General features: G+C 50.5%; 2 protein-coding genes across 7 annotated transcripts; one reads left to right on the top strand and one right to left on the bottom strand.

Annotated features, from left to right (window-relative positions):
• Window positions 1-465: 465 nt before the first annotated feature.
• EIF2B4 (eukaryotic translation initiation factor 2B subunit delta) lies at window positions 466-7987 on the bottom strand. 6 transcript variants are annotated; one of them, XM_042982280.1, is made up of 13 exons: window positions 7862-7987; window positions 5459-5502; window positions 5002-5137; window positions 4599-4805; window positions 4242-4324; window positions 3984-4075; window positions 3634-3748; window positions 3351-3427; window positions 2096-2198; window positions 1727-1854; window positions 1411-1588; window positions 825-1005; window positions 466-703 (listed from the first exon to the last, which is right to left on the bottom strand). In XM_042982280.1, exons 1-13 carry the CDS (start codon window positions 7869-7871, stop codon window positions 504-506), a joined length of 1554 nt encoding a protein of 517 aa, XP_042838214.1. In that variant the 5' UTR covers window positions 7872-7987; the 3' UTR covers window positions 466-503. The 6 variants fall into 6 exon arrangements, with proteins under 6 accessions (XP_042838214.1, XP_007088949.2, XP_007088950.2 ...); XM_007088887.3 differs by lacking the exon at window positions 7862-7987 and adding an exon at window positions 5884-6010; XM_007088888.3 differs by lacking the exon at window positions 7862-7987 and adding an exon at window positions 5884-6010 and having other exon boundaries at window positions 4599-4802.
• On the top strand, window positions 6103-11873 carry SNX17 (sorting nexin 17). Its single transcript, XM_007088889.3, has 15 exons — window positions 6103-6368; window positions 6836-6910; window positions 7915-8032; window positions 8557-8621; window positions 8900-9010; window positions 9122-9212; window positions 9380-9467; window positions 9708-9777; window positions 10061-10153; window positions 10249-10452; window positions 10575-10700; window positions 10864-10941; window positions 11077-11151; window positions 11243-11284; window positions 11378-11873. The coding sequence occupies exons 1-15, from the start codon at window positions 6306-6308 to the stop codon at window positions 11489-11491; spliced, it is 1413 nt and encodes a 470-aa protein (XP_007088951.1). The 5' UTR covers window positions 6103-6305; the 3' UTR covers window positions 11492-11873.
• The last annotated feature ends 13 nt before the right edge of the window (window positions 11874-11886 follow it).

The following is an 11886-nucleotide window of genomic DNA, read 5'->3' as shown; positions in this document are numbered from 1 at the left end:
CCTCATATCTGGTTCAGTGTCTGGCATGTACATGCTTGATAAATGGTTGATGACTTGGACCGGTTTTGGTGTCCATACTGACCTTCACTTTGGCCCCAAACTACTGACCTGGAACTAGTTACTGAAGAGGTTCATAAAGGTCTGAGATTGGTACAGGTCGTAAGGGGGGTTACAGCGGTGCCTGCGTGGTTCAGTTGGTTAAGTGTCCAACTCTTGATTTTGGCTCAAATCATGATCTCAAGGTTCAAGGGATTGAGCCCTGCGTCAGGCTCTGCACTGACAGCATGGAGCCTGCCTGGGATTCTGTCCCCCCCTCTCTCTGCCCCTCCCCCACTCACACACATGCTCTTTCTCTCTCAAAATAAATAAATAAAAGAAAATAAAAGAGGGGTTGGAGAGTCTGGACTTCTAACCTAAGTGATGACGATACTAAAATAGATACAAAGGCAGCAAAGTTGCTGAATGTAGGGAGCATGTCATTTATTGACCCTGTGTTCCCCCACTCACTGGTCGCTACTCTTGACTCGTAGAACAACAGGTACAGAACTGCAAGGAATCATTCCCAGCTCCGTGATCACCAGATCCACCAGTTCCGGGGGGGTCACATCATAGACTAAATTCAACAACCGTAGGGACGGGTGGTTCTGCCAGTTAGCCAGGGCCACACGTTCTTCTCGCTCACACAGTAGATCGTCAGGGTCATCTGCAATGGGAGATGTATCTATTTATGTCCTTTTAGAGAACAAATCATAGTTCAACCCTCCCTCTCCCTCCCAAGTCTCAAATCTCTAGAATCTTCTCTCCTGCCCTCCTGGGCTCCTTACCTAGCTCATTAGAGACAAAGGCATCAGTCTGCACACGCTCACAGAACTTGTATGTTTCACAGCAGACCAGCACTGGCACATTATGGGCTCGTGCCACCAGGGCCAGCTGGGCTGTCCCTACCCGTGACATCACGGACCCATTGGCCAGGAGTGCATGAGCTCCCAATAGCACCTTAGAAACCTATTTGTTTTGAACAGTGGAGAGGGGGAGAAAATGTGGTAAGCGATTAATGCGGAAAAAGGTTCCCCACTCCTGCCCAGGACAGCAATATTAAGTCAGTAACAAAACTTAGTAATGTTTCTTCTTGGAAAACATCTGACCATTGAGGCATGCACCTCCCACAGTAAAACGAAACTCCAAAGTTACTTTTGTCCTGATTCTTCTTGGTGGCTGCTAGTTTAATATAATGTTCTTACAACAGCTATACTATTAACATGCTGTAGGTGTTTTTCCTATTAAATATAAACAGAGCTATAAAACAGGGCTAGTATTTTTAAATAATTGTCACCTTGGGAAGATGGGATTATGTCTATACAACTACACCCTTTTACCTCCAACTTTGGAGTCCCTTTCATCTGCCCTCACCTCTGGGAGCACATAGGAGGCTGCAGGAATCAGCAGGTAGGAGGCAGGGACCCCAGCACGGACCAGAGAACGTAGTGTGTGCCTTCCCTCCAGCCGTGGCCGGCTGTCCACCACTACCACCCGAAACCGCCGGCCCCTAGCCCAAGCCTCCTGAAGAATTCGTGATACCAGAGATGAGCTGGAGTGAATGGAGAGGAGGATTCAGTTACAGATTTCACTAACAACCAACCACCTCATTCCTAAAGGGCAAAGGGGCACTCCCTTGTTCAGATTGTTTCACTCCCCAATTTTCTCAGTCATAGGGTCTGGACCATACCATCCATACACAAGGATCACATCTCCGGTATTGATCTTCTCATAAGCAAAGCGGGAAATTGCCTGAGCTGCAAGCACAATCTTCTCTTGCACATACCGGTCAATGGCTGCTTGAAGTTCTGACTTGGCCTAAATGGATTAAGATGTTTAGGGAACAAGAAATGGACATATTTCCTCCTCTGATCATTGTGCTAGATGCTTGAATATGTGTATAATGATGGGTTCCAAGGGAGCCCAAGTCAGACAACCCAACCACTTCCTTAACCCTTGACCAGGGCAGAATGACAGCACTGTTCCTCCTGGGAGTCCTGAATGTCTTTCTCAGCTGGACCCTCAGGTGCATGCCTTGCTCATTCCTCATATTCATCACCTCCTCTTCCCGCTTAGAGCTGCTCACACCCGTGATCTCCTTGTTCAGGAACTTGATGGCGTTGTACATGCTTGCTGACAGGGGACGGCACTGAGTCAGGAAGCTACAAAGACAATACCTCACGTTTATGTGACTTTTTACACCTTACATTCACGTTTAAAAAGAAGACAGAGATAGGAATGCAAACTGGGGCAGCTACTCTAGAAAACAGTGTGGAGGTTCCTCAAAAAATTAAAAATAGAACTGCCCTACAACCCAGTAATTGCACTACTAGGTATTTATCCAAGGGATACAGGTATGTTGTTTGGAAGGGATACATGCTCCCCAATGTTTATAGCAGCACTATCCACAATAGCCAAAAAGCCCACATGTCCACTGGTAGGATGAATGGATAAAGAAGATGTGTTACATAAATTCAATGGAGTATTACTGGGCAATCAAAAAGAACGAAACCTTGCCATTTCCAACGACGTGGATGGAACTAGAGAGTATTATGCTAAGCAAAATCAGTCAGAGAAAGACAAATATCATATCACTTCCCTCATATGAGGACTTTTAACATACAAAACAGATGAACACAAGGGAAGGGAAGCAAAAAATAATATAAAAACAGGAAGGGGAACAAAATTATCATAAGAGACACTTAGATACAGAGAACAAACAGAAGGTTGCTGGAGGGGTTGTGTGTGTGGGGGAAGTGGGCTAAATGGGTAAGGGGCTTAAGGAATCTACTCCTTGCACCATGTGCTAACTAATTTGGATGTAAATTATAAAAAAATAAATTATAGAAAGAAAAAAAAAGAGAACAAGAGAAGATATAAAGCAATAAAAGAAAAGGGCTTGTCAAGAGGCTTTTGGGTGAAAAATAATAATATCGGGACACATGACTCACTTATTACAATTATATATGCTTAGGAGACTATGGGCACAGTGTCAGAAATAAGAATTGACCTAAAACATCTCAGATCTGTGGTTACTATTTACGATATACAGCTTTGACAAAATACTCAGAACATTAGACTACAATAGTTCAGAGACCAAAGTGTCACTTTATGTAGTATGTTTTTTCTTCTGTATGTTAACAGAGATCTTATGTCAAAATCCCACAACTTATTTGGTTTATAACATTTCCTTTGCAATTTACTTTACAAAATAAAGGTTGGACAGAAAAATGAAACGACGTAAAAGAGCAAGAGAAAAGGTACAAGAAGAGGACTTGGTGACATGGGAGTGGGCTTGTAGTGGTCCTCCTTACCTGAAGTAGGGCTTTAGCTTATTCACTAGGTCCCTTGAGAGTTCTTCATTGGGAGGTGTTGTATAATCCTGAATCACCTACAGGGTACACAGGGTGATCGGCAAAATGTCCTCTAATAAAGGTCTCTGAAGGAGGGGCAGAAGGGGAGGGCAAGCTTCACTGGGGAAAGTGTTCTGAGGATGCAGTCATCCCCTCTGTCCCCCAGAGATTACTTTGGGTGACAGAAGCGAACACAGTGTTGGGGAAGGTGGGATTGGGTCCTAGAGGGGACAGGACAACATACCTGCTGCAAGGCACGAAGCAGGGCAATACACCGGGCATTGGAGCCACTGACCAGGCCCTGGGAGTACTGCAGGCCGAGTCGCACCATGGCTGGGTGGATCACAGAGGATGGGATGCTGATGGGATGGCGGTGTCACACACTTTGCAAGGGAGCCTGAGCACCTACTGCCCACCTGCCCCTGATAAAAAGGAACTTCCTTCACTAGCATAGACATCCCCATTTCCTCGAGAATTTTGCCTTGTGTGCACGCTTCCTCCCACAGACCCCATCTCAAAGTTTCAGTCACTTTCAATCCTAAGTTACCAAAATTCCTAGAACTTAAAAGTTGTGACAATTTCACAGGATCTTACCTCATATACTGAGTCAAAGAATTCTGTCTGCTATACTGGGGTAGGTGAGAGAAGAGACTAACTTTGGATCCATAATCATTTCGTGTAGGAACCTTGACAAAATAGGGGAACAGGACAGTGGAAAAAAATAAACAGTGAGGCTACCTTGACCCAAATATCCATTCTTCCCCAGGGTCTCACTTCCACCTGAGGACCTTTTCCCCCTCTTTCCCATTTTCCTTAGGCAATTCCTGGCCACACACCGAGACCACTTCCTACCTGTTGTTGCTCTGGTTTTTTAGCAAGCCTTCTCCGAAGTGTGAGGTCATCAACCTGAGTGTGCTCAGGGAGACGCTTCACTCCTAAAAGATAATGATTATGTCTTCAAGATGCTGTACGTGGTAACGAGAAATCTGCTTTTAAGGTATGAGGCACATCAAGAAAAACTGGACAGGGGGAGGGGAAAAAATGGGACAAAAGGATAGAAGAAATAGAGACAGGATGAGGTTGAGAGGAAATTTTTGAGCTCTTGGCCCCAAGGCAAAGAATGGGAGAGGAGAGCTGTCTTACCATGGGGAAGCCTGAGCTAACATAAGAATTCGCATCAACAAAGGTCTTGAAATGAAGGGAAGGTACCTGAGAGGGTTTCTCCAGCTGTACTGGGGCAGGCCCCGGGAGGTGGCCCTCCTTGTTCGCCTTTCCTTGCCTGTTTCAGGGCCCGATCCGCCTCCTGCTTAGCCCGCCGTTCAGCACGAAGTTCGGCTTTACTTCGACCAGTTGGAACTTTCCCCCCAGCAGTGGCCTGCTGACTGCCAGGTCCTGCCGGTTCTTTGGTCGGACCTACTAAAGATAGAATGAAGAGGTGCCCAAGCCCCAGACAGGTAGTATCTATCTATGCCCCACCCAGTCAAAGCTCCTGTTTATCTAAACTTTTTCGCTCTTCACTTGCTCAAACCAACTTTGTCTTATCTCCCCCTCTTGTCTCCCACACATCCCTCTACCAGTTCCACACCCCAGCCCTTTAAACAAGCTTCGGCACCTTGACACTGGGCTGCAGGTACAGCAGAGCCAGTTTCTGGTTCTGCCCCCTTTTCCTCCTTCCGTTTCTTCTTCTGCTGTTTCTTTTCCTTCCGAAGCTGCAACTTCTCTTCTTGGGTCATCTCCCTTCCCCCTGCCTGAGACACAGACATAGAATATTGCTCTTCCCCAACAATTCCAAAGATGAAAAAACACTACTGGAGTCTTCCAAGATTCCCATAAAGTAAAGCCCCTAATCCTAACTCTAACCAGCTAGCTGTTACAAGCTTTCATCCCATAGGGATCGAAGCTTCTCCTTCAGGATCACAGTCTCATACTGTTAGGGGTCGAAGAATTCTGTAAAATCTGGCTTTCCCGAGAAATAGAGTGAAACGGGGACGGAAGCTGGGTTAAAATGAAGCTGACACAGCCTGCTGCGTAGCGCTTGACAGGGGTTTTGGAAGGGCACTCTCACTTACCCCAGGCCGAGTAGAAAGCTCCGCCTTCATCCTAGACCCCGAGTCTGCATCAGAAAACAGGTCACAAAGTGAGCCAGAGAGGGTCCGGGAGGGTTTGGGGGGACCCGTACTCGGCGCGGCTGGCTGCTGGGTCGGCATGAGCAAGGCTCCGCCGCCAAGCGGGAGGCTAGCCAGGGATCCGCGTGGGGACGCAGTGCGCGGCAGGATCAAAAGGAAGGCGGGGGAGGCAGCCGGGAGGGGCCCCTACCCTTCTCGCCAGAGCCAGCCGGTGCGCGGCGCGGGAATGCGCCCCAGGCAGCGCGCACCAGGGTCCGGAGAGGCGCCGGAACGGAACGACTGGACCCAGAGGGACTCAGGGCTCAGTCGCGGGCGTCCAGCGCCCGGAGGCTCGCGTACCTGTTAGTGCGCCCCCGCCCTTCACTCACCCTCGCGAACAGCCACAGCCACGGCAGCCATCACCCTCCGTTCTAGGCTCCGCCCGCCGCGGTCCCCAGGCCTACAGCGCCACCTGGGCCGACGCCCGTGGCGCGCAGCTCCCAGCGGACTACAATCTCCAACGTGCACTGGAGCTCCGCCCCGGGCTACGGGCACCGATGAGGGCCCTCTCACCTCCGGGCGCCCAGTCCTGGCAGTCGGCTCTTGCTCTTTAGACTACAGTTCCCAGCATGCCGGGGGTGCCGCGCCCTAGAGCGGACGTCCCACCACCCTTCCACCTCCGATCCCAGCACCCACCCCCCCCCAAAATGGCGAGTGAGACAGCGGGGACGCGCTGAGCGGCGGAGGCGAGCGTGTAAAGCCGCTGCAGCCCTGTCAGTCCGGAGCCCGGCTGGGCCCTGCCGCAGGGAACATGCACTTTTCCATTCCTGAAACCGAGTCCCGCAGCGGGGACAGCGGCGGCTCCGCCTACGTGGTGAGGAGCGGCCGGAGCCGGGCCGGGCAGGGGCGGGGATAACGGGCCGGAGCCCTCTCCGAGCGGCCTCTGAGGCCTGGCCGCCACCCTTGGGGCCTGTTCCCAGGCAGCCGACTCCTGACGGCCTCGCTGGGAGCTTATATCCCGTCTCAGATTCGTCCAGAGGTCGCCCCAGCTCCTTCAGGTCTTTTGTTCGCCTGCGTCGCCTCCCCCTGGCTGGGCCGCGACTGCTCTGGTGGGCGTCACTGGCCTCTTGGGGAGGGAGACTGCGGCACCAGCGCCCCAGTTGCCCTCGGGCTGGTCCTTCTGCTTTAGGACCTGGCCCTGGGGAGAACAGACGAATAAGCCCTCGGAAGATCTCGGTGCGTTACTCAGGCGGAGTTATGCCAGGCAACTTCTGGCCAGGGTTTTCAAGGGGGTCGCCCAGACTGCGACCCTAAAATTCTTGCCTGCTTTTGTGTCCTCAGGCCTATAATATCCACGTGAATGGAGTCCTTCATTGCCGGGTGCGCTATAGCCAGCTTCTGGGGCTGCACGAGCAGGTGGGACCAGCACCCCTGCCTTGAGGCAGCTTTCAAGCCCTTTCCTACAACTGGGCATCAGTGTCTCCCTTTTTCCCCCCTCGTTGCTTCCTCTAGGCCGTGTAGTTCCCCTTTAACTACTGCCACTGGGGAGGATCTGGTGTTTCATCTTATCGATTGACATTTCCTGGGAACTCCCTAAGAAGCTTACTGTCTGTTACTCTAACTGCTCCTCCTTATACTCACATCCGCCTTTTTGCTTCCTTGTGCCCTGTCTTACTTCAGCCTTTGCCTGTGCATGGAAAAACCGACCTCCCCCCTCTGCTGCTGAAGCACATTCCTTCCGTCATCTGAGCTGCAACTTGAAATTCTTTTCCCTGCTCATACAAACCATTCACCAATACCTTCTGTGCTCTTTAACAACTTTCAGTGGGCCTAGCTGTTCAGTTATCCTTATGTATCTGTGACGCAATGTTTCTATGTTCTCCTCACCAGATTGCAAGCTCTTTTCAACTCCGTACAGAGTCCTGATTCCACTGATAACTAACTGTGCAACCCTGAATAAGTTACCTAATTTCTTTGGGCCTTAGTTTCTAAGACTGAAAAATGGATTTGTTGCTCTGCAAAGTCCCTTTAAGTTCTAAGACATTTTGTGTACATATTTGGCTATATTTAACCAGGCACATAAATTTTCCTTGTAAAGCCCTTTGCTTCTTGTGAGGGTTCAATGAACAGTCTTGCTAAATAATTAGGGGGCTCCCCAGGCCCCAGACCTATACAAACCGCACCCACACTGTGAGGGGCTGACTTGTACATAGTAAGATAGGACACAACTTATATTTAGAACAGAGGAACACAGCTCTGTTGGTATGCTACCTTCACCACAGGAATTATTTCCTGGATGACCAAGCTAAATGGGGGAGCAGGGACTAAGGGAAGGGAGCCCAAAAGAACATTGTGAGTGTGGATTACCTCTTCTCATTTGCTGTGTTTATGTGAAGGGTTGTATCTCTTTCTCCAAATAGCTTCGGAAGGAGTATGGGGCCAATGTTCTTCCTGCATTTCCCCCAAAGAAGCTTTTCTCTCTGACACCTGCTGAGGTAGAACAGAGGAGAGAGCAGTTAGAGAAGTACATGCAAGCCGGTGAGTGGTTGGAGGGAACTTTAAGCTAACAGTTGAGAACTATGGGAAGAGACTCAGAACAGCTGGTTCTGTAGACTGTCCTGAATTACTTTCTGGATCTGGGGAGCCTTTTGTTTCATCTGTTATTTAATTAAGAAAAGTAAATAGCATACAAGGATGTTGTAGGTATTAACAAAGCAATTTGGTCAATGTACTAATACAGTTTGGAAATACTAACATAATGTTAAATAGTCTTAAAGCAGTTCAGATTGGTGGGGAGAGCTTAATTTGTATCTGACGCGCTTTAGATTAACATCATTGTTATTTCCCTAGTTCTATAGACTGGACTCAACTAGATGGCAGCCAAGGGTGGGGCAGGTGAAGAATTTATGCAAACAGTGAGTGAGGTGAGGCCAGCTGGGGGATGTGACAGGCCATCACCAGCCCAGGAAATGGGGTAGGGGGGGAAACCTACCAAAAAAAGAACTGGGGGGAGTCAAGAGGGAGCCCAAAGTTACTGCAACATCATCTTCTTGTCCCCACAGTTCGGCAAGACCCGCTGCTTGGGAGCAGTGAGACCTTCAATAGCTTTCTGCGTCGGGCACAACAGGTGAGGCTCTGGGTGCCACCAAGATTTAAGGGAAGGACTTTTCTGTAGGGCCATGTCATTTTAAGGCAGTGGCTACAAGAGTCATCCAGGCACCTTTTTTTATGAGGTAGGAGTTCTACTGTACTAATGAAATCAAGGAAACTCAGCCTGTAGTTAAGCAACTGAGAATAAAGATGCTAGAAGGATCTAGAAATAGAGAGTTTAGGATGGGTCAGAGCTAGACACTGGGCAGGTATTAACAAGGCAGTGCCTCCATTCTCATGTATATTCACGACCAGGAGACACAGCAGGTCCCCACAGAGGAAGTTTCCTTGGAAGTGCTGCTCAGCAACGGGCAGAAAGTTCTCGTCAATGTGCTAACTTCAGATCAGACTGAAGATGTCCTAGAGGTGAGGCACTTGTGCTGCACTGCCCCTCCTTCCCGGCACCTCAGGGTCCCAGGTTTCGGGGTGATTGGAACCAGCCAGTATGATGAGCTGTACTTCCTTCCCTCTCCCAAGGCTGTGGCTGCAAAGCTGGATCTTCCAGATGACTTGATCGGATACTTCAGTCTCTTTCTAGTTCGAGAGAAAGAGGATGGAACCTTTTCTTGTGAGTTTCTGTGGACTTGACTGCCTCCCTGTGCATCTAGTAGTGAATTTGCCCCCCTAATTCCTCCCAGAATGTAACATTTCCTTACGGTTTCTCTCTTGGCTTTTCTCCCCTTGAGTCTCATGGCATTTTCCTTTTTTTTTTTTTTTTTTTTTTTAAACGCACAGTCGTACGGAAGTTGCAAGAGTTTGAGCTGCCTTATGTATCTGTCACCAGTCTTCGGAGTCAAGAGTATAAGATTGTGCTAAGGAAGAGGTCAGGGCTGGGTTTGGAGGAGGGGGAAGGGTGCTGGATTAGGTTACTGGGCCGTGTACTGAGATAGAATAACCTGGACAAGGGAGTAGCATTGGGTGTTTTCTACCAGGCCTTCCTAGCTTCCTCCCACTGTACCACCATTTGCCCACAAATTCCAGATTGCTCCTGTTTTCTATTCTACCTCTCTTGCCTTACCCCAGCTTAGCCCCATTATCCCCTTTCCACCCCTTGGCCTCACAGTTACTGGGACTCTGCCTATGACGACGATGTCATGGAGAACCGGGTTGGCCTGAACCTGCTTTATGCTCAGGTGAGCTTGGAGCTGCCTCAGAACCCTTCCCCCGAAATGAATACTGGTGTCTCACTCTGCCAAGCAAACTCCGTGTCTTTACTCCCAGTTCACAGGGAAGTTCCTAGAATACTATCAGGGCACCTGGCACAATCTAGTCTCCTTATTTTGTAAGCTGATATAGTCAAGGACTCACTGCAGAGAGGTCACTGCTAAGGGTCAGGATGGACAGAAGTAATTGGACACTTTCCTTGGACCTCTGATTGGGAGCCCCAAACCCCTCCACCCCTTGTCTCTACTATAGACGGTATCAGACATTGAGCGTGGGTGGATTCTGGTCACCAAGGAGCAGCACCGGCAGCTCAAATCTCTGCAAGAGAAGGTCTCCAAGAAGGAGGTAAGCCTGCTTCCCTGTTTTATTTCAAGGGGGGTTGTTTTCTGACTCACCCCACTTCCCTTCCTGACCTGCCCCCTGTGGTGACTGGGTTTCAGTTCCTGCGGCTGGCTCAGACGCTGCGGCACTATGGCTACTTGCGCTTCGATGCCTGTGTGGCTGACTTCCCAGAGAAGGACTGTCCCGTGGTAGTGAGTGCAGGCAACAGTGAGCTTAGCCTCCAGCTCCGCCTGCCTGGCCAGCAACTCCGAGAAGGCTCCTTCCGGGTCACCCGCATGCGGTGCTGGCGGGTCACCTCCTCTGTGAGTTGGGGTAGGCCTTTGAGATGGTGCTCTGGCAAGCCTTGAGCTTCAGGAATGGGTGGGTCAAGGACGGAGGCAGACTGGTCAGAATGATCTCAGCCTAACTCCCCTTTCTCTCCCAGGTGCCACTGCCCAGTGGAGGCACAAGCAGCCCAGGCCGGGGCCGGGGTGAGGTGCGCCTGGAACTGGCTTTTGAATACCTCATGAGCAAGGACCGGCTACAGTGGGTCACCATCACCAGCCCCCAGGTGTGAGCCCACCCTCATGCCTCCTCTGGAGCCCATTGCACCGCTCTCTTAAATACCCAAGTCTAGGGCTTCCAGGACTCCATGTGAGTGGGAGCCCTTGTCTTAGGGGTGCTGGGCTCAGGATGACCACTCTAGTCAGGCTGAGCTCTCTTCTTGCCCTCAGGCTATCATGATGAGTATCTGCTTGCAGTCTATGGTAGATGAACTGATGGTGAAGAAATCTGGTGGCAGCATCAGGAAGGTAAGCGAGAGGTGTGGACCAAGCAGCTGAGTGGTTGTGCTCTCCCTGCCTTTTGTCCTAGGTGGGAGGGAGGGGAAGTGATGGGGATTCCGAAGGGATTCTGCCCTTATCAGCGTTTCACGTTTCCATCCCCAGATGCTGCGTCGGCGAGTAGGGGGCACCCTGAGACGCTCAGACAGCCAGCAAGCAGTGAAGTCTCCACCCCTGCTTGTAAGTATCACTTTCTGATCAGTACCCCACCTCCTAGCCTTGCCATACCTCCCCAGTGAGCTCTCTGACACCTCTGCCTCCTCTTCCCCAGGAGTCACCCGATGCCAGCCGGGAGTCCATGGTCAAACTCTCAGTGAGTTTCCCATGAGGGTTGGTGAGGTTGGTGTTGGTAGGGGAACCTCAGGGAGGCTTGAGCCCTCTGACGCCAACCCTGCCTTTGTTACAGAGCAAGCTGAGTGCCGTGAGCTTGCGGGGGATTGGCAGTCCCAGCACAGATGCCAGTGCCAGTGATGTCCACGGCAATTTTGCCTTCGAGGGCATTGGAGATGAGGATCTGTGATCTCCAGTGCTCAGATGTCTGCCCTCTGCCCCGGAGGAATGTTCAGAAACTTGCCCTGTGCCTGTATCCCCCAAGCCAGGGGGTCTCTTCCTTCCTTCCCTTCTCTCGGCCAGGGGCTTCCTAACCCACCTTCCTTTCCACTCCCCGGGCTGGCTGCACAAAGGATTGTTCTCTCTTTTCAAAGCCGGCCCTTAATGCCAAATTAGCATTTAGTATTTTGCACAAAGTCCAAGGGACCATGGCTACCTGCCTTGGGGAAGAACTACATCTTCCCCTGGGGCTGCTTCTGGCTTCTCGGGGCCATGGGCCAAGGGGATGGGCAGAGGTCTGTGTATCATCTGGCCCAGCTCCCCATCATTAAACTCAGCCTGATTGCTGCCTACCTCTGTTTCCCT

Source organism: Panthera tigris, chromosome A3 (genome assembly GCF_018350195.1).
Source record: "Panthera tigris isolate Pti1 chromosome A3, P.tigris_Pti1_mat1.1, whole genome shotgun sequence".
NCBI classification, from domain to species: domain Eukaryota; kingdom Metazoa; phylum Chordata; class Mammalia; order Carnivora; family Felidae; genus Panthera; species Panthera tigris.
The sequence above is the reverse complement of the archived record's forward strand: the minus strand, read 5'-3'. Positions and strand labels throughout refer to the sequence as shown.

What these genes read in the sequence shown, in the direction of transcription:
- EIF2B4 (XM_007088885.3), bottom strand. Translation starts at nt 5,596, where the DNA reads ATGCCGACCCAGCAGCCAGCCGCGCCGAGTACGGGTCCCCCCAAACCC. An exon ending in AGCTGGAGAAACCCTCTCAG is followed by an intron (nt 4,325 to 4,598) that starts GTACCTTCCCTT and finishes ATTATCTTTTAG; the next exon opens with GAGTGAAGCGTCTCCCTGAG. An exon ending in CTTTGTCTCTAATGAGCTAG is followed by an intron (nt 704 to 824) that starts GTAAGGAGCCCA and finishes CTCCCATTGCAG; the next exon opens with ATGACCCTGACGATCTACTG.
- SNX17 (XM_007088889.3), top strand. Translation starts at nt 6,306, where the DNA reads ATGCACTTTTCCATTCCTGAAACCGAGTCCCGCAGCGGGGACAGCGGC. An exon ending in AGAGGATGGAACCTTTTCTT is followed by an intron (nt 9,213 to 9,379) that starts GTGAGTTTCTGT and finishes TTAAACGCACAG; the next exon opens with TCGTACGGAAGTTGCAAGAG. An exon ending in TGAAGTCTCCACCCCTGCTT is followed by an intron (nt 11,152 to 11,242) that starts GTAAGTATCACT and finishes CCTCTTCCCCAG; the next exon opens with GAGTCACCCGATGCCAGCCG.